This window comes from Antechinus flavipes, chromosome 4, assembly GCF_016432865.1.
Source record: "Antechinus flavipes isolate AdamAnt ecotype Samford, QLD, Australia chromosome 4, AdamAnt_v2, whole genome shotgun sequence".
Classification (NCBI taxonomy): Eukaryota; Metazoa; Chordata; class Mammalia; order Dasyuromorphia; family Dasyuridae; genus Antechinus; species Antechinus flavipes.
Window position 1 is genome coordinate 2,035,052 of NC_067401.1, and position 24,643 is coordinate 2,059,694.

The window sequence follows — 24,643 nt, forward strand, 5'->3', positions numbered from 1 at the left end:
AGGAAGAAACGGTGAAGAAAGAAAAAATATATATATTACACAGTGCCAAGTGCCAGCAAACATGCAAAAGGACCCAATGGGCCGGGAAGCCAGCTCGCCAAAGAAGCCGTCCCTGGAGAAGCACCCAAAAGGCAGTGACCGGATAGGATCCAATCCCGAGAATCATTCCTTCTCCCTCATAAGGAGCCTTCGAAGTGTGGAAGGTTCACCGAGAAGCCGGTCGTGGGGCTCATTTTCAAAGAAGCCCAGTTTCATCCATGTCAACGCAAAAATAGGGACAGATAAAATCAAAGAGTGGGAGATTGGGATCAACAGGATCGATGTTTTAAACATGAAAATCCCATATCGACATCAAAAGGCAGAAAACGATTGTGGACAAAAAACAGCCATTCGTGTGATGTTCGAGGCTTTTCCTCATTAAGATTTTTTATAAAAATTTTAAGATTTTAAGAATGTTCTTCCCTCAAACCAAGAGTGATTAGAGCAGAGGCTTCCCCGTCAAGAGCGGAGTGAGAGAGGCGAGTCACTCCCCCCCATGACAATCGGACGAGGTCACAGGGATGAGAATTCAAAAAACAGACAATTGTGTGAAATAATCCAACATTTTATTTAGAGTATCCGAGAGCTTTTTAACAGCCCAATCATGTCAGTGAAACACAACCCCAGAGCAAACCCACAATTACCCTACCCAAGCCCAAAGGGAGTGACAAAGAGAAAGGTCAAGAGCCCGGTCTAGACCCACGAGTCCAGCAGTGATGGGAGGGACGTGAAGGACCACATCGCACAGCTGCTGTACAAATGAATTGGGAAATAAGGCAACGTGAACGGAAACCCAGGTTTCCTTCTGAGCACCACACAGAGGGATCACGTTTGTCTGAGCCATTTAGGGAGACCGTGTGCACAGTGATTTGCAGCCATGCCCTCGAGACCTGAACCTGGCAGGGTTTGGACCGATCCAAGAAAATCCCCAAAATACAGAGGTTAAGAAATCTTCTCCCCCTTTAAGCTGCTCAACAGCACCGAGCTACAGAGCAAAATAATCTGCAAGCTCGCCCCACCCCATTCCACCCCGCCAACCTCCAAACGGATCATCTGACTGTACCAGGAGCCAGAACCCAGGACCCGGCCCCCAAGAACTCACACCCTACCCACTGATCCAAGGGACCCAAGGCCCCCCTAGACGCTGACATGTTTGCCCTAAGCCAATTCTGGGGAGGTGGGAACATTTGCAATTCCCACCAAATTAGTCAATTTAAGGAACCTGGACCGGTGGCTCCCGTCCTGTGAAACTCTGCAGAACCGCAAAAGCCCGAGCATGTCCAAAATGCAAAGGGAAGTACTGGGTTCAAGGGAAAAACCCCAAACTCCGCAGAGTCTGATCCATTCCCGAGAGACGGCCAAGAATTTGAACAGGCAACCATTTTCAAAAGAAAAAAACCCTCCCAAATAGCCGCTCGTCTTCTGAATTTACAATCACCTGACTGAAACGCCCTTAGACCCCACCTCGTGCTCACCGGCCCACAGACGGCCCCCAGACCGTTGGAGCAGTCTCAGACAAACGCGTCATCAGGGAAGCGTTCCCCGAAAAGCGTCCGGGCCCCCTCGGCCAGCAGCTGACCCCTGAGCTCCCGATTCCGGCTTTTCAGCCTTTCCCCACCTTTGGAGATTCGGCTTCTTGTCCAGGTAGTTGCTAACCGCCCACGGGGCTGCATACAGGGCTGGGGTCCCCCCCCCAGTTACCCCGAGCCTTCGGGGCCGTTGCTGCTCAGTCCGTGCCACCTCTGTGGGGGTCTCTCCCCCTTCCCTCCGCGGCTCCCTCTGGGATGCCGGGACAAAGGTGGGGACGCCCACCCCGGGCTGCAGACTTCTAAGGAGCACCGCCGAGGAGACGATGGGGCCCAAGCAGCGGGCGGGAACCCGAGAAGCCACAAAATCCAAGAAAACCGCAGCCAAAGAAAAAGCTTCCGCGCGGAGCCAAAAGCCTGGGGGCGCCTCTGGCCCCCCGTCTCCGGGGAGTTGCTGAGAAGTGACAAAGAGGATGATAACGGAGCCCGGCCCGGCCAAGGCCGGCCAAGGCCTCTCCCGGGAGCCCGGCCGGCCCCACGGGCGGCCTGGGGGACAGAGGGGGCAGGGGCAAGGGTGCATTTGGAATCAGAGCGTCTGGGTTGGAATCGCGGCCCGGGGGGCGCTCTGGGGTGTGGACATCTGCATTCCCTTCCAGCTCCCGTCCCGAGAAGCCACAGATCAAGAGATGGGGTGCTAACAGCCTCGGGCTCCATGACGAACCTCCCAAGCCCAGAAACACTCTGGGCCCCGACAGCGCCGGCCCAGCTCGGGGACGACCACCCCCCGCGCTGACCGCTGGGAGCCGGAGCCAGAGCCGGCAGGGCCGGGAAAGGGCCGGCAGCAGCAGGCCCCGAGATCCCCACCCGCCCAAGCGGCAGGAACTCTGGGGAAGAGACAGCAGGCGGCCTCGGGGCCGGGGGGCAGAGAGCAACCGCAGGAGGAAGAGCCTAGACAATCAGGCCCAATGAGAGGGCTTCCAAGCCCAACGAGAGGGTCCCCAGGCCCAACGAAGAGGGCCCCCAGGCCCATGAGAGGACCCTCGGGCCCCCAGATCCAACCCCTCCCCTGGCACCAGGCAGCAGTGCAAGAGGGCGGGGGAGTGGGGATTCCCAAGAGGGCACGAGGTCCTGAGGGAGCTCAGAAGGCCCAGCTGGCGACGCCTGCCAGGGAGAAATGCCCTCTGCCTCCCATTCAAAAGAACCCGGCGGGGGGTGGGGGTGGGGGGTACAGCAAAATAACTCCATGAGGAGCAAAAATCAGAGATATTCAAGAATCAGCAGGTTCTAAAATACAGATAATAAAAGGAGACCCTGAATCTGAAACAAGAACACGGGCAATCGTCGAGAAGCTCCAGCTCTAGACCTAGAATCCTACAAACCCCAGGGCACTTATTGCCGAGCGGCATTCATCATCTCTGGGTGGGCACGGCGGGCACTCCTAGCAAGGACATGTACGGCGGGCACCCCAAGCATACTCGTCAGGGATGTTCACTGGGCACTCCTCACAGCACTTGGCACACAAGGGCACTTGCCAAGGAACATACAATACAGCGGGCACTCCTAGCAGCACTCACCATGCCAGGGTGACATACTGTGGGCACTCCTAGCAGCACTCGCCAGGCAACATCCAGAGGGCACTTCTAACAGCACTCAACCATGCCAGGGCATGAATTGTGGGCACTTCTAGAGGCCCTCACTGTGCCAGGGAATGTACCATGGGCACTCCTGCCAGCACTCACCAGGGAACATACAGGGGGGCACTTTTAGCAGCATTCACCGTGCCAGGGCATACGTCCCGGGCACTCCGAGTGGCACTCACCGTGCCAGGGCATATATCCCGGGCACTCCGAGCGGCACTCACTGTGCCAGGGCATACGTCCCGGGCACTCCGAGCGGCACTCACCGTGCCAGGGCATATATCCCGGACATACCAAGCGGCACTCACCGTGCCAGGGCATACGTCCCGGGCACTCCGAGCGGCACTCACCATGCCAGGGCATACGTCCTGGGCACTCCGAGTGGCATTCACCATGCCAGGGCATACGTCCCGGGCACTCCGAGCGGCACTCACTGTGCCAGGGAACATGGAGCAGGCGCTTCTAGCAGTGCTCACCATGCTGGGGAATTTAGGAGTGAGCACAAACCTCATTGGCCTTTGAGAGGTGCGTCTCCATCAATTTGGATCAGAGGTCGACTAACGAAGTGGATGGGGGCAGGGGGTGTTCGAGGACCATCTCGCGAAGAGCTCAGGAACATTACTGATCCTCAGAGTCAAGAAAACAAGATGGTTTCCAGTTTCGCGTGGGCTCCACGGACACCCAGGAAAAAACCTGACTCGTGTATAACAAAGCGCTCGGGCTTCGGGAAAACCCTAAGGATACATGGACTCATGAAAAATCAACAACAGAGGCCCCCAGAGCGCGGCCCCGGGGGAAGCCCTGCCCGAGGAGGCCCCCAGAGCCCACCCCAGAGAGGGGAGGGGGCTCCGCTTCCACAGCTGCCCAGCACCTGTCTGGCTTTTGATGCTACATCGAGACTGATCCGTCGATAGAGTCTCCAATCAAGAGATTCAACCTAAGGAGGGAGGGCTCCTCCCTTTCCCCGGATAATTCTGTAAAACCTTCCTGGGGGCTCCCGCCGAGGCTCCCCAGGGAAGCGGGCATCCTGCTGGGCAGTGAAGAATGATTCTCATTGTGTTCTCCATGGGGGCGACAAGTGGGGAAACCCCCCTCCACCCCCTGGCATGAGAGAAAACAGCAGGATTTCAGGGGAGCGGGAGCAGGCCAAAGAGCAGAAACGGAGCCCCGTGGCGGTGCAAACCGAGTCCGTCCCTATCTTAGGCATGTTATGTTAAGTACTTAAAAGAGCCAGATTCACCAGAGAGGCTCTGGGCGGGCGACGGTCTCTGCCAATGGCGTCCCGATCAAGTCTAGGCTACGGCCTTAGAGTTCGAACCGCCCGACGCCGCAGCAGCATCTTGGGGGCCACCGAGAGCTCGTCTGGGGTGTCCTGGGCACTCAGGTCGGAGGAAGTCAAGGAGAAGCTGTAGTACAAGATAAGCCCAGAGTCCCTGCCCGGACAGGAGATGGCCACAGCGGGCGACCGCCTCAGGCGCACGTCCGAGAGACTCCGTGGCAAGTCCCGGGGTTCCTGCAGTTGGTGTCCGGCAAGGATCCGCTCGCTCAAGGGGTGAGACCACGGGCAGCCCGAGCGCCTCCCACAGAGAGCAAGACTCGTGCCGCACGAGGGGCTCACGGTGAGGGGTCCGCTCTAGAGCTGCGCCCCCGCTCCCTTCTCTGCCTTCTTACAGACGGACCTGGGGCCATCTAGAGGACAGAGGGGAGGGTGACCGGGGCGAGAGGTCCAAGCGTCGGCGGGACAGGAGAACGGGCCTCGAAGGGCACATCCCCTCGGTCCCCGGCCACGGGGTGCCCACGTCCCAAGGTCCCTGGCCGGGGCTGCCCGCGCTCGGGGCTCACATCGCCACCTTGCCGGCCAAGGGGCTCTGGGGATACAGGCGGGAAAAGCGGCCCAGAGTCCAGATGGGGAACACATTCCGGTAAGACGTGTAACTGATGGCGCAGCTCTTGTTAAAGACCCCAGCGATGTTCTCCTACAGACAGAGACAGGAGAGCCCAGTCCCCCAGGCCCAGCATAGGGCGCAACGGCCCCCGCCCAGTCCCAGACACCCCCGGCCGGGCCCTACCTGAGGCCAGTCTCCACTGGGCTGCTGCTTTCCAAGCACACACTTCACTCCTCTCTCGATGGCCTCAGTGTCCGGATGCCTACCCCCAAAAAGGAAGAAGTCAGCTGTCCCCGTACCAGCAAAGGGACAGCAGACCACAGGCCCAAGCCCAACTCGGGCCCCGCAGCGATCCGGCCCAAGGGGCTGAGACCCCCAGAGGAAAAGCCCTCGGCGTGAATGGCCGCCCAGATCAACCGACCAAACCCCGTCTGCCAAAGACTGGGACGACAAGGGTGCGCGAGCCCGGTCAGTGGGTCATTCGCTCTAGGGATCCAGGGCAGCCACAAGTAGCCCCCCTCCCCGGAATGGGGGGGGGGGGGGGAGGCAAGGTTCTTGGCAGATATAGACGGGAAACCCACAAAGGGGAGAAGGCACGAGTGGTCAGGGCTTCTGGGCTTCTAAGTCGTTCTGGACCTCAGGAGGTGTCTCAGCATCAGTGATTAAAGGAAATGCTCACTCTCAGCGAGATGTGGGGCAAACAAAGGAGGCCTTGGGCCTCTCCAAGCCGCAGCCCCCCGACCGCTAGCCCGGGGAGTCCCGAACCCCAGCCCCAAGGCCTTTGCGCAGGAGGCGGAGCCCTCGGGGAGGGTCCGTCAGCCAGCTTTCCTCCCCGCCTCCCCCTCGCACCCAGGCGAGCAGCTCTCGTTTCCGCGTAGGCCGCGGAGGCAGCAGGGGGCCCCCAGGGCCCTCCCTCCTACCTGGCCGCCATCAGCCCCAGCAGGGCCCAGCAGGTGTTGAAGAGCTGAGACCGGTCACTCTGCACGTATCGCCTTTGTTCACAAGACTCGAAGTTCTCTCCCCAGCCGCCGTCCTCCATTTGCTTGGCGAGCAGGAATTCGCAGGCTTTCACCACCTCTGGAGGGGCCTCCCTGCCCGGAGCCAAGAGCCATCAGTCACCCGCCCACAGGGAGCTCGGCCCCTGCGCACGTGGAGGCTTCGCTCTGCGGCCAATCAGCAACCGCCGAGACCCCCCCTCACGGGGGACCCCCTCGCACACGCCACGCCCCCTGCTCCGTGCTGTCAGTCTAACACTGGAGCCCGAGCTGGGACGGAGGGAGGTCACTGGGGCAGCAGCTTTATGAGCCACGAGACCGGGGTGAAAACCTGAGGGGGTCGAAGCTGATGATAAAAGCCGGCAGCCCGGGGAGAGTGCAAGGGCAGCGGAGGGAAGGCTCGGGTGGGGAGCGCCAGGCTGCCCGTGCACGCCAAGGCCCCGAGGGGGCACTCCATGCCATGGCCACCGAGCCGCCCCACAGCAGCCTCCCCCCTCAGGGAGCAGCTGGCTGACCAGGAAGCACCAACTGTGGCCCAGGTGTTCCCGGGGTCCCGCCCAGAGAAATCCTCCCAAGAGCTTTTCCCTAGGGCGGGGCTGCTTGGGCAGAGCACAAGCTGAAAGCCCTCGGTGCAAAAAAGGCTCCGGTACAGGCAGGACCCGAACCCGGGACCGCCACCAGCAGCTCCCTTGCTTTCAGGCCCCAGGCCGTGCCGCTTACCCGCTGGCGTCGTAGGTGTGGCCCATGCAGGCAAAGGCTTCCAACCCGAACCAGGCCCCGTAGGTGAAGCACACTCCCCAGGACCTGCCCGAAGGGACAGAGGGTGACCCAGGAGCTCCACGCCCCGAGTCCCCCCCACAGCCCCCTGCTGGGAGAGAGCCCCAGCCAGCAGCGCCCGTGGGAGCCCTAAGAGCGTCTGTGCCGAGCAAGGGCGAGGAGAGAAGGCCCAACTTACCCTTCCCACGAGCCGTCGGCCCTCTGCACCTGCCGGCAGTAGCGCAGCCCCTCCCTCAGAGTCAGCCTGGGCCAAGGACAGAGACAACTGTCAGTGCCGGGCCCGAAGGCCCACTTCTCCTCCAAGTTCCGGCCAGGGGCCCCCGGGGGCCCGCAGCCCATGGCACCAGGAAGGGGGGAAAAGGCACCGTGGGAGTAGACGTGACAGCCCTTTTCTGCTTTTGTTTTTGCCAGAGTCTGACAAAGGCGGAGTCTGGAGAAAGTCCGGATTCTCAAGAGACCAAACGGGGCCGGGGGCCCAGCAGAGACCGCCTGACGCCCAGGCCGGGGCTGGGAGGGTCCATCTCGCCGAGAATGACAAAGGTGAAAAAGGAGCCGCGTCCACCCTCACCTGATGTCCTCGGCCCTGTACTCGGGGTAACAGTCCTGGAAGTGCTTCAGCGACTGCATGACGGCCGACGTGCACTCCACGTACGAGTAGTCGATCATGATGTCTCCTGGGAAGGCGGAGTCCAAGCGAGACCCCCCGAGTCAGCGTGGCCGGGGGCCCACCCACAGCACTGCCGAGGCCCGATCCGGAGGAAGACGGGCCCCTGCGACCCCAAGTGGGACTTCCCAGCTCCAAGGCGGGGGTGACAAAGATGCCCCCACTCCCACAGCTGATTGGAGCAGCTCCCTCGCCTCCCCCGGCCTAAGTGGAGCCCCCCGAGGAAGGACGGGGAGGCGGCGAGAGGCCGCTAACCGGGGCCCAGGGGGCCGTGCAGGGCTGAATTCTCTCTCCCCTGTGCGAGGCTGAACAAGGAGACTCACCGAACACCTCGGAGGGGTTCAGTAACTCCAACAGCCGGCCGCCCCGCTTCTTCTCGTAGGTGGCAAACCCACTGTCCGAGTTCCTCATGCTCAGCAGCTACAACAAAGAGGGAGGAGGAACCTGAGGCTGCAGCCTACCGGCCAGACTCCCACCCAAAACCCGCGGAGCGCCAGGACGCCCTGGCAGACGGGGCCGGGCTCCCGAGACCCCCGCGGAGCGCCAGGACGCCCTGGCAGACGGGGCCGGGCTCCCGAGACCCCCGCAGAGCGCCAGGACGCCCTGGCAGACGGGGCCGGGCTCCTAGCAAGGGGCAGGAGACTCAGGGTGTTGCATTAAGCAGCAGAAGCTCAGCTGCCTCGATGGGCCCAGCGGCTACAGCCACAGATGGAAGCAGCTGACCAAAGCTGGAGCTACTGGTGAAAGGGAACCTTCAGTGACTTGGGGTCTAGGAAAAGCCAAGTCGGTGACCACCAGAGCCGAGCCCCTTGCTCTGCCCTGTGCTGGACACTCCACATCCAGAGCAACGAGGGGAGAGTTCCTGGCTAAGACCCCAGCTCCCACTCATTTCTAGCCACATCCGCCTGTCGGGACCTGACAGCCTCCAGGCCGGGCTGCCCAGGACACTCGGGGCCTCGCGGGACAAAGCCTTCGGGCACTGGCTCGGGGCCGCGGGACTCACCACATTGACAGCGTCGTAGAGTCTCTCCTTGGGGACGGGCTCTCTGAGGAAAGGACATTTCTTTTGCAGGAGGAGCAGACACTTCAAGCCCTCCGCCGTGCAGTCAGCCACGATCCAGCCACAGTCCCGTGTGCTGAAGGGGAAGCCGCCCTACAAGTCAAAGAGAGCTCCATGTGACCCGCGGAAAGGGGGCCTGTTCCCGACCTCTGACCTCTTGCCCTCCTCCCCCATCCGCCCGAGCCGGTCAGCCTGGGCACCAAGAGGCGGCCTCAAGGACCAGCCAGCATCGGTTTGGCAGCTCTCCGAAACTTGTACCAGACCACTCAATTTACAGGTTAGGAAACGGTCATTTCGGGAGAACGGCCAAAGGACCCAAAGCTAACCCCAAGCGGGCACGACACCTTCGACCAACGTCCACCAGGCTGAGTTCAGATGGGCTTCCAACTCGGACAGGAAGGGAAGGGGGGCAGGGCCGAGGCCGGACCTCCCCTCCTCTGCTCAAGGAGCCTCCAGGAAAGAGGCCGCCATCTCTACCGTCTCTCCTCGCACTCTTTCCAAATACACGCAGAGATTCATCATCCTCACACTCCTCCCAGTCACTGGCTCCTAATCCCCTCCCCGCCCCCCCCCCCAAACTGTTCTCTCTGCCCTGACCAATGGTAGGTCCAGTCCATGGCCTTTTCTCAGTCTCGACCTCTGGAGTCATTTTCTCCTGGACAGTCTCATCCCTCTGAGTTGGCTTCCCCCCTCCCAGCCTGCGCCATCTCCCAGCCCCTTCTCTCTTCTGACCCTGTCCCCAGCCTGGTGTAGACCTCCATCATCTCACCTGTGGACCTCCAGTCCATCCTCCATTAGCCCCTGCAAAGACCTCCCTAAAGTTCAGACCTGAGCACATCCCGTACGCCTCCCACCCAATCCATCAATTCCAGTGACTTCCCATCACCTCTGGGCCCCTACAAAATCTTCTGCGAGGCGCCTTCCCAAGCGAGCCCCCTCCTGCCAGACAGCACTCGCCCCGCCCCCAAGCACTCTTCTCTCCTCCAGGAAGCCTTCCCCGAGCCCTCTTCGCTCTTGTTCTGTCTCGAGCTCGTTTGTGCCTATTTGTTCCCAAGTAACGTCTGCCCATTGGAGGGCGAGGTTCTCGAGGGCAGGGTCTGCCTTTGCCCTTTCTTCCATCCCCAGTGCCTGGCATACAAGGGGGGCTCCATACATGCTGGTGCCCTTCCCTCATCCAAATGAGAGAAGTCACCGCCTCTCACAGAGGCGGCCACACCGACGGGAGTCGTGGGCGATGGGAAAGGTTCCCGGGGACGGCCGGCCACCGGCCTTGGAGGGCGCAGGCTCTGCCAGGGAAGCTCGCCCAGCAAGGACCCCTTTGGGGGTGAAGAGCCTCCCATGGATGCCCAGCCACAGAGTCGACGACCAACAGAAGGCAGCAAACGCTCAGAACCCAAACAAGATTCTCTCTGAGGCGCACCCGAGCACTGTTACCTTGTTCATCTGACGATAATATTTCTGGTAGTTTTCAGGATTATCTGGAATCTAGACAAAAATCCACATCACACAAGTTAATTCAGAGTGGATAAAACAAATGCTATGATGTCGCTAAGCCCTGCCCCGGCGCCCACCCCAGGTCCTCCCCACATCCCCATCCACCCTCCCCCTTACTGCTCCCCAACCCCCCAGCCTACGGTTGCCATCCCACCCTGCTGCCTTGCACCCACTCTTCCTGGAAGCCAATGCTTATACCATCATGGCAAAAAGGGGCTTGCTGTGCAGAATGGCAACACTTGCTAACAGGGCTATTCTCTATAGAACAAGGATCACCCGGACAAGATTAAAGAGTGATGTCTACAGGGAAGGCCAGTCCATGAGGGAAAGTGGGCTTCTGGCTTTTCACCCTAGTATTCAGCAGGCCCCCAAGACCAGGTTTGAGAGGGGCGCTTTAGTGGGACTAGAGAGGTCAGGGGTATGGCAGGAGGCTGCCCATTGCTGCAGCCACTACCATGGCAGGTGATCAGACTCAATCCAGACAGAAATCCACGGAATTCTGCAAAGAGCCGAGACCATTTGGAGCCTTATCTCTTGGACAAGCCGGAAAGGACCCAGCTGCCAATGAGCTGAGGACCAGAAGAAAACCAGCTTGGGGGAGGGAGGGGAGAGGGGGAAGAGAGCGCACGAGCCAGGCCACAAGCCCCTCGCCGCAGCTTCCTTTGGCCAAGGCTCCAGGTCAGGCTTCCCTCCCCACCAGTAAGAGAAGAAGTCAAACAGCGCGATGTCCTGGGGATGGACCGGAGCCGGACTCACCTGCGTGATCCGAAGGAACTCGTGGGCATCCCTCAAGCAAGATGAAAATTCAGGCATGTGGTGAGCCCCAGCCTAGCAGAGAGCAGCAAAGCGGAGCATGAGGGGAGGACCGGGGCAGCCTGTGTCCGGCTCCTCGCCAGGCCTCCCAGGCGGGCTTACAAGGGCCGCTCTTGCCCCACCCCATTTTCACGTATCTGTCCTGCACGCCCCCTGGAGTCCCCGCGTCTTCTCGAGCGCGTTCTCCGGGCCTCCCTTGGCCTCGCTCATACGCGATCTCCCCCATTCCCAACATGTCCCACAACAGGCCATGAACAGTCCCCGGCCTTCCCCGATTGGTGCCCAGTACTCGGCCACCCCAAAAAGAGCCGTCATTAATGTCTACTGACGAGACCTTTATGCAGTGCAAAAAGACCCTCGCTCGGGCCATCCCCACCCCTGGAACGCGCCCCTCCTCTGCCTGGGGGTGGGCTGACCTCCCAGGCTTCCCTTAAATTCCTACTCTTATAGGAAGCCTTCCCCAGCACCTCCCCATTCCAGGGCCTTCCTCCGCTCAGTATTTCCCACTTATCTTGCACAGAGCTTGCATGTATTTCCTTTTTGTCCTCCCCCCCACTGGATCGTGAGCCCCTTCAGGACAGGGGCGTTTATTCTCTGCCACCCTCAGGGCTCAGGACAATGCCTGACAAACAGGAGGGGCTGGACCAATGCACAGCTCCGACAATATATTAATTAGTATGCCCTGACGGTCCTCCCCTGGCATCTGACAATCGGACGTGCAGCGAGACCCTCATGTTGTTCTAGATGACTAAGCCACGATCTGGGGCTTAACAATGTCGGTTTGTTCACGTCCTTCAAGGGCTCACCCACTGATCTTGGACATGGCGAGTCTGGGTCAGCTCCCTCCCTGGCTTGTCTCTCAAACGTTTGTCAGAGACTTGTGTCCAAGTCTTCCTTTCTTTTCCCAGTTCCTCCGATTTTGTTTTAGACAAAATCCTTTTAGTTTCACGTAATTAAAACGATCCGATTTCGCCTCTTGAATTGATCCCCGACACACCCACTGGCCCAGCACAGAGTTGGTGATCCTCTCTGTGCCACACATGGGTATCTTCCCAAGTTCAAATCTGGCCCCAGACACTTATTAGCCGCCACCTAACCCTAAACCCTGTGTGCCTCAGAGTCCTCCTCTGCAAAATGAGCCCAAGAAAATGACAAAGCACTCCATGACCAAGAAAACCCCAAAAGGGTCCCCAAGAATCGGATATGAGAGAAATGGTTCAACGCCCTCTGTGTCAGGCACTGTTGGAAATCCCAAGGTCAGCAAAACCGGTCCCCCCCGGGGGAATCGCGGCCTGGTGCTTCCCATTCCCTGAGGAGCCTGGCTGGGCTTTCTCCCGATTGCGCCTCACAATAAGCAGGTCAGGGATCTGTCTGACCTTCCCTCCTCATCTACACTGAATTTCTGCCTCATCTTCCCCGAGCGATGGTGGCTCTCGAGGTGATGCGATGCTGGGTCCCTGTGCTCCAAGGTCGCCTGCAGTCTCTGCCTCACCATCCTGGGTCCTACGCTCAGTATCTGGCTCCTGAAGCCGACAGGCCTCTTCTCACCGTGTTATTAAATGCACAAAATACACAGGATTACGTGGCTCAAACTGTCAACAGATTTTTCTAAGAGTTTATAGACCCCAGTTTTTTTTCCTGCACTTTTTCTTACTTTTTTGTTGAGTTCTGTGAACTAGAATCTTGGTAGTCTGATTGCCAGAGGAGTCAATCTGTAAATTCAGCTTATAAATATATACAAATATTAAGTCTCAAATTTACCCATGTATGTACCATGAGTAGAACAAAAGTTCCTAGAGGGAATATCTCAGCACTTAGCACAGGGCTTGCTACACGCTCTAAGCGTTTAATGCTTATTGATTATATTGGCACAGTCTAACCATGCACAACGACTCTCTCCCCCCTTCCCATTATTTAAGTTATTTCTTTGTTCACCATGTAGCTGACCTCTCAGCATTCTGAAGCTGACTTTGAATGATGGATCCCATTCTAGGACTTCCTCTTAGGGAGTTAATGTAAAATAGAAATGTGGTAGATTTGTGAGGACTTCTTTTGTACCTTGCCATTCCACTGAAGCTGGGGCTTGTGTCAATAAGTGTTGTGCTTGTCAGCAAAAAGGGGGCAATTTCACCTCCTCTTTGCCAGTGATTCCCAACTTATTACTAAAGCAAACAGTCATTTAACAGTACCAAACAAGAGAAAAAGGCCTGGAGGCCATGAACTTGGATTGAAAACAATCTGGTTATGGTATTTCAGTATAATTTCCTTTGTAATACTATGTATTTTAATTAATGCATTTGAAAACTTTATCCTAAAAAGGATAAAGGATCCACAGCCTTCAGCACAATGCTAAAGAGTTCTATGACACAGAAAAAAGAATTCCTATTCTGGTGCTTCTACATTTGGAGAAAGAAGCAGTACTGGGAGGACACATGCCCACAGTCCACAGGGAAGTTGGAAATATATATGAATAAGAAAAGGAAAATACCTCCAGGAAAGCTTGGATGGCAAATGCTGTATCCCAGAGCTGAGAGCCATTGGTGCCCTGGAGAGAGAAAGGAAAGGAATTGAGTCTGCAGTGTGGAAGATGCCTGAAATCCTCTTCCGGGACAGGTTCTCCTAGTCAAAACCTAGGCCCCATCATTACTCAGGAAGCTCATGAGGAAAAAACCAGTTCCACAAGAGCCCATCTCAAATCATTTTTCTGGGTGCACCTGGGATAAAGAGACTTTCTGGATGAAAAAGCGATTGGACACAGTTGCAGGGCTCCACTTAGGGCCTCCATGGTCCAACACTACCTCCTCCCTTCCAAGCTAAAATCCCAGAGTTTCAAGAACTTGGGAAGGACAAGATGTGGGAACTTTGTTAGCAATTTGACAACTGGCATAAAGGAGCTTCCTCGAGTCCTTTAATGTGAGCAGGTAAGGCAAAAGAGAGGCATGTGAGGAAGACAGGTTCTCACGAGGATCCAAGGAGGCTGCTATATGGATAAATCCTCAGCTTTGCTCCCTTCATCCTTTTCATTATATAGCCAGTGCCTTTCTCAAGCCATCATCTCAATGGAAGTATCCAAAGAGCATTGGTCCATTGAGAATTAGGCATGCAACTAAAAAAACAAAGAATTTAAAAATCCCATTAAATACCAAATTAGAAATTCTGAAACTACAAAATAGAAATCAAGAAAACTATTGACTAATAAAACTAAGTTGGCTTTATGAAAAAACAAAATAGATAAACCTTTGGTAAATTTGATTTAAAAAAAATCAAATCATCAAAAATGAAAAGGATGAACTTACCACCAATGAAAGAGAAATTAATGATTAGGAACTATTTTGCCCAACTAGAAGCCAAGTCGGACAATTTAACAAATGAATACTTACAGAAGGAAAAAATAGTCCCATTTTAGAAAAAGAAACAACTAGTCATTAATGAACTCCCTAAGAAAAAAGCCCCTGGGTCAGGTGGATTCACAAGTAACTTCTACCAAGTATTTAAAGAACAATGAATTCCAATACTATGTAAGGTATTTGGAAAAACAGGTAAAGTTTTTAAACTGCCAAACTCCTCTTACGATTCAAATATGGCACTGATACCTAAACCAGGAAGGGCCAAAACAGACAAAGAAAACTACAGACCAATCTCCCTAGTGAATATTTCAGCAAAAAATTTAAATATTAGCAAGAGATTACAGAAACTTAGAAGGATAATAACACTGTGACCAATTGGGATTCATATCAGGAATGCAGAACTGGTTCATTATCAGGAAAACTATTACCCTAAGCATTGGTCCATTGAAATAAGTGATTAATTAGGCCTGAGAGAAGTAACTGTGGATCTGTTACTGTCAATTGGCCGATACGTTACCCTGGCAAACAAGTTTCCATGTGCAGCCAACAAGCTCATACTAACACATAAAAGCACCAACATCCTTAAGTTTTCCTAATGTCTTCTGTGATCCTGAAGGAGGCACTTCCCTATCTCAAAACTAAAATTCATTCATGGGGTTAAATTCACACAGCCCCCCACTTCCCACAAGACGACCCTCATTTCAAAGGCCCTTTACCTGCATTTTCATGCCATCGAGCCCCAACCTGGGAGGAAGGTGACAAAACCAAAGTGATTACTCAAGGTGGTTACATGAAGCAGAACACCTGCCTGAACTCCCAAGGGTCTGAGTCCTCCAACCAGACGTTGCACTCTTCTAATCAGGCCTGGCCAATGAGTCTCACTCACTGGATGATCCACCAGAGCCATCCTGTACCTACAGCCATCCTGACCAGCCACGGTCTGCTCTCTGGTCCCTGAGTGACCCCGCTTCTGCACTTTCCCTCAACAGATCAAGCCCCCCCATGGCCCCTCCTCCCCTAGAGCTTCTCTCTAATGATCCATCACTGTACAAACAGACGAGGCAGAACAAATGCCTTTTCCTCACTCACACCTACCACATGTAATCTGGAATTCTGGAGACGTGTTCTTGGAATGCCGGCGAGGCTGGCCCATCCACGTACCACCGAACAAGCATGTTGATCGTTTTAGAGATCTGCCAGAGAGAGATCACATGTGGCCGCGGCTTTATGGCTGAAGAGTGACCAGACACACCCCTCTGAATGACCCCTCCATGGAGAGTCGCGTCTCAAAACATCTTTTCTCCTCAGAAACAAAACTTCACTCTGGCTCACAGATTTGACATTGAGATCACTCCTGGGATCTGGGGAATGTCCAGCCAAAAGGGCCAGTGACTTGGAGAGCGTGCCCTGGAGTGGAGGAGTGAGAAGGCCAGGGGTCCAACGCCATTCTGGCCACTGCTTCCCGATGGAAACAGGGCAAGAGGGAGGGTGAGATGATTTCGTCCCCAAGATCCTTCTCACTCCCCAACACAACACAGGCCTCAACAATGCCCTGGAAGTCCTCCTCTAGGGACTGCCCAGCCATTTGGGGTCTGGGGCCAGGAAAACCAGCAAGCTGTCAGGAGTTCGGTCCTCTATAGAGATGCAGCCAAGGCTCAGAAGGTCAGGCCACCTGCCCCCTCTCGCTAGCTCCTAGAGCTGGCCCCACGGGGCACTCCGCTTCGAACTCCAAACCTCGGTCTCTTGATCACAGAAGCGTCAGTGAGCCCCCCGGGGCTCAGGGCAGCCCCACCACCCAGCCGAGGACAGAGAAGACGTGGAAGCCTACCGGGCCAATGCTGATGCACTTGGTGAAGCGGTCGTCGGCGATTATGTGGTCGTACACCTCGGCCACCGCCAGCTTCCTCAGGCTCGGGAGGTGGTAGCGCTCATACAGGTTAAGCACCGCTGAAGGGAGGGGGGACAAGAAGACATGTTCCCAGCTCCCTCGGGAGAAGCCGGGAGGCAGCCTCCCCCCAAGGGGGGAAAGGAGGTAGAAACCCTCTTGGAGGTAAGGCTGGCGGCGCGTACCAGGTGAAGAACCTGTGCCAGGCAGAGAACTCATGCCAGGCCAAGACCCCACATTGGGCCAAGAACCTGTGCCAGGCAGAGAACCCATGCCAGGCCAGGAACCTGTGCTGGGATAAGAACCTGTGCCAAGAAAGGCCTTTAGTGCGAGAAGGATGGCAGATGTGGGGCAGTGAGGAGGGTGCCCTGAACAAAAGGCCGACAGGATTCAGCAGAGGCAGCCCCTATCTTGGATCTCAGGACCCTGATTCCCTCCTCTTGGCCTTTGCCAGCATGCCCTCCAACATCCCTTCACCCCTCGGCCTCAAGTGTTTTGGGCTGCCCCTAACAGCCAGCTTGCAGGCCACCCTTCCAGAAGGTGGTCTTGATCCCCTCTCACGGGCGAGGAAAGGATTACTCGTCCACCTAGGCACTGAGGCTCCGAGACGGCGACGGGAGCCCCCCAGAGGGAGATGCCTCATGGGACAAGAGAGAAACAGGCTTCGGCCAAGGCCTCGGTTGGGCTCCCGAGGGCTGACATCGCGGGAATAAGCACGTGGGGAGAAGATGATCTCGCCAACTCCCCAGAACACCACCATCCGATGGGGAAACAGGCACGTGGCGCCACCGGACTGCAGGGGAGCGAGTCCCCGGGCCCCCTCCCGTCGAGGCCCTGATGTCTGCCTCCTGCAGCGCCCTCAAGATCAGAGATGATGTGAACAAACTACAGGAACCAGGAAGAACGCACCGAGCGCCCTTGGGAGATGGGAGACAGAGGTGGTTCTTGCGTCCCACAGATGCACAATCCGGCCAAATGGGAGCAGCCACCAACCCTGCAGCCACTTCCTCTGACCGAGGCTACAGAAGACGACCCTCCAGGTCAGAATGAGCACTGCCCATTCCCAAAGCGGGTAGACAGGCAGCTGTCATGGGAAGCAGCAAAGCTTCAGCAGCTGGGGTTCCTCGGGCCAAGAGGCCCAAAAAGGAGAACTACAGCTGCGGGGGAGCCCACGTCCAAGGAGCCGCCAACAGAACCGGGTCTCGGCTAAGAGGCATCAAAAACAAGACACAAACTCTGGTCACACAGCCCTGGAAGTGGGGGCGGGGGCTCAGCCAGAATCCAGCAACCAGATCATGGCTGGTGAATGCAAAAAGCCCCCTGGCTTCAGATTCATAGAGCGCTGGCAAAGCGCGCTCAGGCGAGCAGGACCAGAACACCGGAGCCTCAGCATTTTCTCAGCCATCTGTCCTGATCGAAGCCATGCCCGGCAGGATCCCAGAGGTCAGTCTGGGCCGCTCCGGGGGCCTCCAATGTTAGCCTAAGACAAGCAGACTCCGGCCCCCGAGACTCCTGCTGCGTGCTCCCCACACAACGTCCCCGCAGACAGAAGTGACACCCTCCGCTCCCCTCTGGTCCAGCCTGCCTGGAAGTGCTTCTGACACACGAGACGAGGTCCAGACTGGGGTTGGGCCGAGAGCCGCCTCCCATCCTCCACCTCATTCCAGTCATTCATCTGCCCGGAAGCTCAAGGGAGATGAGACCAGGCCTTGGGGGGACACTCCCCTCAGGCTCTACACCAGTGATTTCCCCACTAAGACACATGGCAGCAACTGCTGACCCTGAGGTTAATAGACACCAGCCCCCAGCCCCCCTTGCACGAGTCCTGGGAGGAGGGGGCCAACCTACCATAGACCAGTCGGAGCAGCCAGCTGTGGGGCGTGTAGAGGTCACAGGCGGCCACGTGATTTCTGTGGGCCGGCCAATCTATGCTGGAATAATCCTCGATGTAAAGTTCCTGAAAAGTAGGACCAGAGATCAGTGACCACATCCAGCCCCGAGAGCTGAGCTCCTGCACGGCCCCGGTCCTCCCCCCAGCCAATGATCCTCCTCCTGGCCGGTGTCCCACAGCTGCCCCTCAAGCTCTACGGTTCTCCCCCTGCTCCCACACTGCCCTGTTCATGGCTCTTTCCTCCCATGTGAGGGGCGAGCTCATCCAGGCTCTCTCTGCCTTCCTCCAACTGAACGAGGGGTCGGGTACAGAGGAAGGGTCTCGTAAACGCTTGCCACCTCCCTAACTCCGGCCGGGTGCCCGCCCACAGCAGGTGCCCGGTGGCCGACAGGGACTGCCCTCCACATTTGCCCCACAGCCACGTGTGCTGCTGGGCCCCTCGCCAGGGAGACTGGTCCGAGGTGTGGCGGGACCATGAGGGCAAGCCAGGCCAGAGCAGGCCCAAGGCCTCCCCAAGGCCTCCCCCGGCCTCCGCCTGCAGCCCGGCTCTCAGCCAGCCCTGCTTTCTTGCACCGTTTTTCTTTCGAGATAAAGGTCACTTTCAGAACACAAACACGGATAGGGAAGACAGCCCAGGACCACGGACAGAGATTCCCGTAACGAGACAATCAGAATTCTCGACGTTTGGCCGGGGGCTTTGCCCGAAAACGGCCGCTCTCCAATTGCCAGAGTCTCCAGGACGCTTCCCGCCCGATGCCCCGTGCGCCCGTAGCCGAGGCCCTCACCTGCCGGAGGCTCCGAACCAGCTCGTCCTCGGGGCCCTGCACCCGCATGGCGTAGCAGTAGCTCATGGGCAGGTACACCTGGCGACAATGGCACCACAGCGTCGAGGGGTGGGCGGGGGCCCAGGTAGGAAAGAGCCTGCCAAAAACACAAACCTTCGCTTGCTGCCCGGGAGTCAAGCGCCATCTGGGGAGCTGTCTGACCGGCACAGGGCGCCCCCAGCGCGGAGCGCTCCCTCCTCCCCCCCGCTCCCCCTGGGGGGCAGCCAGGCCAACACTGACCACATGCGATGTTGCACGGGACGGGGCGCGGGGGGGGAGGGGCCTGCCAAGTGTACATGAGAGACGGCCCCTGCCTCGTGAAGCCCAGTCTCCTGGGGGACCAGCACCGAAGCCTAGGGCAGGGGCCAGGGGCCTCCGAGGGCGGGGATGGGCCTCTGCAGGTGTCTCCTTGACAACGTCCTCAACAAAAGGTCATCCCGTCCCACCTTGAACACAGCGTGAGGAGGAAGCGAGTTGGCTGTGCTGGGCTTAAAGGATGCCCCGTGGGGGGGAAGGGGATCAGTCAGAGTGTCTGTCCCAGAGGCAGAAGACAAAATGGCCCAAAACAGGCTTAAGGAGCCTAGAGATCACCAAGAGGTCCAACCCAGAGCAGGGTCGCCAACTGAGTCAGACACGTGGGTCAGAGGGCGCTGGGAATGATGGGGGAGCCTCCGAGCAGTGAGAAAACACCCAGCTGGGCCCGGGGCCAGAGGTCAGCGGCTGGGGGCGGAACAGGCCGGGACCCGGCAGCCGGGTGCCGAGGGAGCGTGGGCCACAAGCAGAGGAAACAAGGTGCCGCGTGCGCCCGGGGCAAGGAGTTTTGCCGGCTGCTGGATGGGGAAGGGGAGGCTCCTTTCAGGAGGGAGAGCTGGGCACATGTGGGGGCAGAGCTGGAAGAAGGGAGCCTCCTGGCCGGAGGGAGAGCAAGACCAGACAGACCCGGACCATCGGCTCTACGCCTCCGGGGCAGGAGGGCGGCCTTGGGAGCTTGCCAACAGTCCCTGCCAGTGGGGCACAGAGCGGAGCAGGGCACAGTGCGGAGCCCCAATGGGGCACAGGGACCCGGCAGCTCGGGGGACCCGGCGACCTACCACATCTCAGGGAAGAGGGTGTTCAGCCCTTCCCAGCTGTAAACGTTCAGGATGGCCAGCCAAAACTTCCCCCACGAAGGGATTCCAAGAGCCCCGCCTACAAGAGACCAAGAACCAGCCATCAGCCTTCCGGCGTCCGCCTCCTCTCCCCCCCAACTGCTGCCGCAGAGCCAGGGCCGAGGGACGTCCGGCTGCCACTGAGCTTCGTGGCCTCCAAGTCAGGACAAAAAAGCTGATCCTGCTGCAGCACATCCAGTACCGGGCAGCCCAGAAGGCCCCAGTCAGTCCGACAGGACGAGCTAACGAAGCATCATGAGGGAGGGTCACAGCCTCATCATCCCCTTCGGAGTCCAAACCCCTACCTCCTAACCACCATGGGGAGGGGGTGCCCACTCTGGCCCGAGCTGAGGGCTCCAAGTCCCAGGCTCATTCCCTGATCTCCGTACACCTGCCCAGAAACCCTGCATACCCCAGCCCCTCGAAGGCCAGTCCAGTATAACCGGCACCTGACGGCCCCTGGAGACAAGATGCCCACATCCACACCAGGGCTCGGACGCTTCCCCAGAAGCCGCCCAAGCCCTGGAACACGCCTCAGTTGGGGGCCTGACCTCTCCCTGCCCTCTGAGGGGGGGAGACGACCAACAAATGTCCAACAAGCTCTCGCCTGGCAAGCTAGCACTTCAAGAGGGTTCAGGAGGCCCTGAGGGGCAGAGACTCTGGGCTCGGGCTCCCCCAGTGAGGTGGACAGGAGCACTGGGGAATCAAGGCCTGCCTGCCAGAGAAGGCGGGGTGCAGGGTTCCCTACGTGCTCCCAGCCCACTCTTCATGAAGCCGAGTGGGGCAGCCCGGCCACGGGCTACTTCAGGAGCCCAAGAGGGAGAGGGGCACTATTTGAGACATCTTCCTCTTCTGGAAAATGGGGGTGATCCCAGTCCCCATCCCCGAGGCCGATTGGAACCTCAAACTAGGAAGGTCACGTCCCCACCCGAGTGTCAGCTGCTGTTGCCCCATTTTCTGGCGGCAGCCCCCGAGCCCGCAGAGCAGAGGCAGAGGGAGGACTCTGTGGAATCTCTTCCCAGCACAAGGAGGTAAGACCCACCCCCTCCCCCAGAACCCCCCACCCAGGACTCCAGCCTTTCTTTTGGGGGTGGAGGTCAAAGTTTTGTTTTTTACAAAATGCCCGAGGAGGAAATGCTTTCTACGATTGCGTGTGTGTAACCTGGCTGGGGCAGCCGCACTCAATCTCAAGGGCGGGAATTGAAATTCAACCTTTTAAATGAATGTTGAAAAGTTTTTTTACAAGTAACTGGGGAGGAAAGAAAAAAAGCCAACACGATGCCCCAGGAGCCAGTCAGGCCCCAGAACCAGCCCCGACACTCGCCTTTCTCGTGAAGGTTGGTCCTGGCCCGCACCAAGGCGGGATCGTCCGGTCCCACCCCCAGGAGCCGCAGAGACACGTAGTTCAGGGCCGTGCCGAACACTGTCGACTTATCCTCCACGTGCCTGCGCAAAAAGGAGCGGAGACATGCTGAGACCCCCCTGTGGCTCCCGGCCTCCGGCGGGGGGAGACCACCCCCAGGCACGGGAGCAGTCAAAAGGTCTGGGGCCGGGGCAGGCTGGATGGAAGAGGGCTTCGAGTAGGGGAGGGATGCTCTGCAGACTCACAGGCCCCAGCCGCCATCCGGAAGCTGCACCGATCGCAGGTAGCGCTCCATTTCCTCTCCGTACCCAGCTGGGAGGGAGATGTTGGCCACACGACATGTGATCAGGAGTCCTGTGTAAGCAAAAACATATTTAACATTGCAAGTAGTACAAAGAACAGGGTCGAGACTTCAAAATAGGGAGGTCAAACAGCCTCTGTGATCAGTATGACCTGGGAAGGCCCAGTCCTTGAACTTGGGGCTCAGTATCCGGGTCTGTAAAATGGAGCTGACAACGCTCCTTGCTGTCTTTTAAAAGCTCTATTTACAAGTGTTCAAAGCCCAGGAGAGAGGGCTACCCCTGGGAGCCCTGCCAAGTGCAGCTCAAGGTTGTCAGGGCGGCAAGCTCCCCTCAGGGTTCGAGCTCTCATTCGCCCTCTAGAGCCAGGGGCTCACGTGATCTATGTCTTCATCCCATTCACCTGTCCCATTGCCTTCTAAAACTCGCTGTCTAAGGGAAGGAGTGCGGAGGAAGGGAGAATGATTTGGAACAAGGGTGTGCAAAGGTGAATGTTCAACTTTTGAAATTAAAAAGCTATTCAATATTTAGATCCTATGCCATTTGGTACACGTAGTACTGATGAATTCATTTTGCAGGACCTTCCATCAAAATTTAAGTTCTGCTTTTTGTAACTGCCTCACTTTTGCTGTTTTTTGAGAGATGTTGGGCCCGATTTTGCTGCATCCAAAGCATAGTTTGCTCCTGCCCCTTTAAGCCCCTGCTCCATGTGCATTTTTGGAGTGTGGCTATTCCTCTATGCTCTACCATTTTATCAGTTATCCCATTCATAGCTATGATTATTAAGTGAATCCTTTATTTTTACACATTCTGTTAAAGCGCGTATTTAGAGTTAGGGTTAGGCTGTTTTGCTTCTGACTAAACACTCCCTTAAATTTTTCCTCAAAGCCACTTAGCCCCCTTTCCTCCAGTGAATGTGTGTGAGAGAGAGATCAGGGGCGAGAGGAGTGGGGGGGAGAAGGGCCTCCTGACCAGTTCAGACAAGAAATTCAAATATGCTCCCACTCCTTTCTCTGACATGACTTGTACTTGTGCACCCTGATTCTATGCAGTAATTGTCCTTCCTCCTCTCCCTTTCCTCCCCGACCCTGCCTTTCCCTTTCCACTCCCCGGCTACTGGGTGGTGCAGAGGAGAGGGCTGAACCCGGAGTCAGATCTTTTGTTTTCTGGACTCTTCGCTTCTGGATGTTAGCAACTAGTCCATGCTCCATGGTCCTGATTGTGCCTCCTCAGCACTCGCTTGCAGTGTCGGGTTTTTTCCTTTCATCGGAGAGCTCAAGTTTTGGTTGAGATGTTCCTTCAAGTTTTCGCTTGGAGATTTCTCAAAGGGGGTAACCAATAGATGCTTCCACTTCCTCCTTTGCCCTCTGGTTCTAAGAGCTCTGGGCTTGCGATATGATTTGGGGTTTTGGGGGGCTTTTTTTTTGGTCAAGACTTGAGGGGCTCTTAAAATCTCTTCCCTTTACCCATTTTCTAGGTCACTTTTTGCTTTGTCGTGCTTGCTATTTTCTTCTATTTTTTCAGTCCTTTGACTTGACATTTCTTGCTGCCTCCTGAACACCAGTTTCCAGGGAGTTGCTTTCTTGGGGCAGGCTCTGGGTCGCTCCAGGGTCCTCTTCCAAAACCAGGAGCTGCATTCACATCTAAGCTGTTTTCCCCAGGGGTTCCTCATGGCTGTCCCTGTTCTAAGGGGCTCCATCGCTGCAGGAGCTTTTCTAAGGCGGTATTGTTTGTTTGCTCATTCTCCCGGGGCGCACTCCTGAAAGGAATTATGGGGCCGGTCTTACTGCTGCTTTCTTGGGCTAATGAGCAGGGAAAACTCCTGCAAGCTTCCCTGGCCCCCAAAGGGACATGACTGGGGGGGGAGGGGAGAGAATCTACTTTGGGTCTGCGCTCCCAAGTTCCTGAAGTTCTAGGTGTCCGTTGGCTTGTTTCTGGTTAGAAGTTCCAACTGCCTCCTGCGGGACTCCGGCCCTTCCGGAGGGGCGGGATGGCTTTCATCCGCTCTGGGATTCCTGCCCGGGGGCCATTCTGTTGCAGGTGGGAATAGGTCCGAGCCCAGAGCGGCCGACGGCCCCGAGCCCTCTGGGATCCGAGCCCAGTCGGGCACCCACTCACACGCCTGCCCCCTTGAGCGCGGGCACGCACACACAATCACCTGCCCCCAAGGCCGGACTGACCTGGCAGCAGGAAGAGGGGGCCCCCGTAGTCCCCGGGCCAGTGGCCATCCTCGGCCTGGAGCTGCGAGTAGAACTTCATGCCCTTCCAGGCCCCTTCTCGGGCCGAGCGGGCGGGGGGCAGCTCCGGGAAGAATTTGGTCTGCAAAGAGAGGCCGGGGAGCTCAGGAGCGCCTCAGACTCCGGGAGCGCCCCTGACTCCGGCCGCGCCCCCCTCTCCGGCCGCGCCCCCCTCTCCGGCCCCGCCCCCTCCCCGGCCCCGCCCCCGCCCCCAGCAGGCCCCCACCGTGTCCAGGCCCACGGCGTGAGCCTCCAGGGCTCTCTGGGGGTCCGTCCCCGGGCCATAGGTCCAGCGCTGCCGGCCCTCCTCGTTGGCCAGGCGCCAGCGGCTCAGCTCCGTAGCCGGGGGCGTCTTGTAGGGGCCGCCCCTCCTCCGCAGGCATCTGGGGTGGGAGGGAGAAGAGGGCGGATGAGCCGAAGGACCAGGAGACCGCGGCCCCAGGACCCCCAAAGCGGGGCCGGGGTCCTTCCCGTTGTCCCTTGCACACAGCAGGCGCCTCTTGTGTGCGGCCCGGGCCGGGCTGAGGCCGGAGCTAGAGAGCGAGCGACCGACCAGCCCGGCGGGGTGGGCGTTACTGGCGCCGGGCGAGCGTTGGGCTACCGAGTTGTACCACAGGCGAGGGCTCTACTCACGTGCCCTCCGTCATGGCGCGGGCGCGGGGCTCGGACTCTCCGGAGCGCGGGCTGGGCGCGGGGCGGGCGCGGGCTGGCGGCGGCACGAACAGCAGCGACGGCGGCCGGTGACGGCTCTAACCGGC

At 57.9% G+C, this 24,643-nt stretch overlaps 1 protein-coding gene across 1 annotated transcript; it reads right to left on the minus strand.

Moving 5' to 3' along the window:
* Positions 1-583: 583 nt before the first annotated feature.
* LSS (lanosterol synthase) lies at positions 584-24,643 on the minus strand. Its single transcript, XM_051998344.1, has 22 exons — positions 24,519-24,643; positions 24,112-24,268; positions 23,829-23,967; positions 21,595-21,703; positions 21,311-21,432; positions 19,930-20,026; positions 18,800-18,935; positions 17,972-18,080; positions 16,067-16,185; positions 15,334-15,431; positions 14,955-14,982; positions 13,380-13,436; positions 10,835-10,906; positions 10,019-10,069; positions 8,528-8,677; positions 7,848-7,944; positions 7,429-7,534; positions 7,039-7,104; positions 6,804-6,887; positions 6,009-6,179; positions 5,272-5,350; positions 584-5,178 (listed from the first exon to the last, which is right to left on the minus strand). The coding sequence occupies exons 1-22, from the start codon at positions 24,530-24,532 to the stop codon at positions 5,041-5,043; spliced, it is 2,199 nt and encodes a 732-aa protein (XP_051854304.1). The 5' UTR covers positions 24,533-24,643; the 3' UTR covers positions 584-5,040.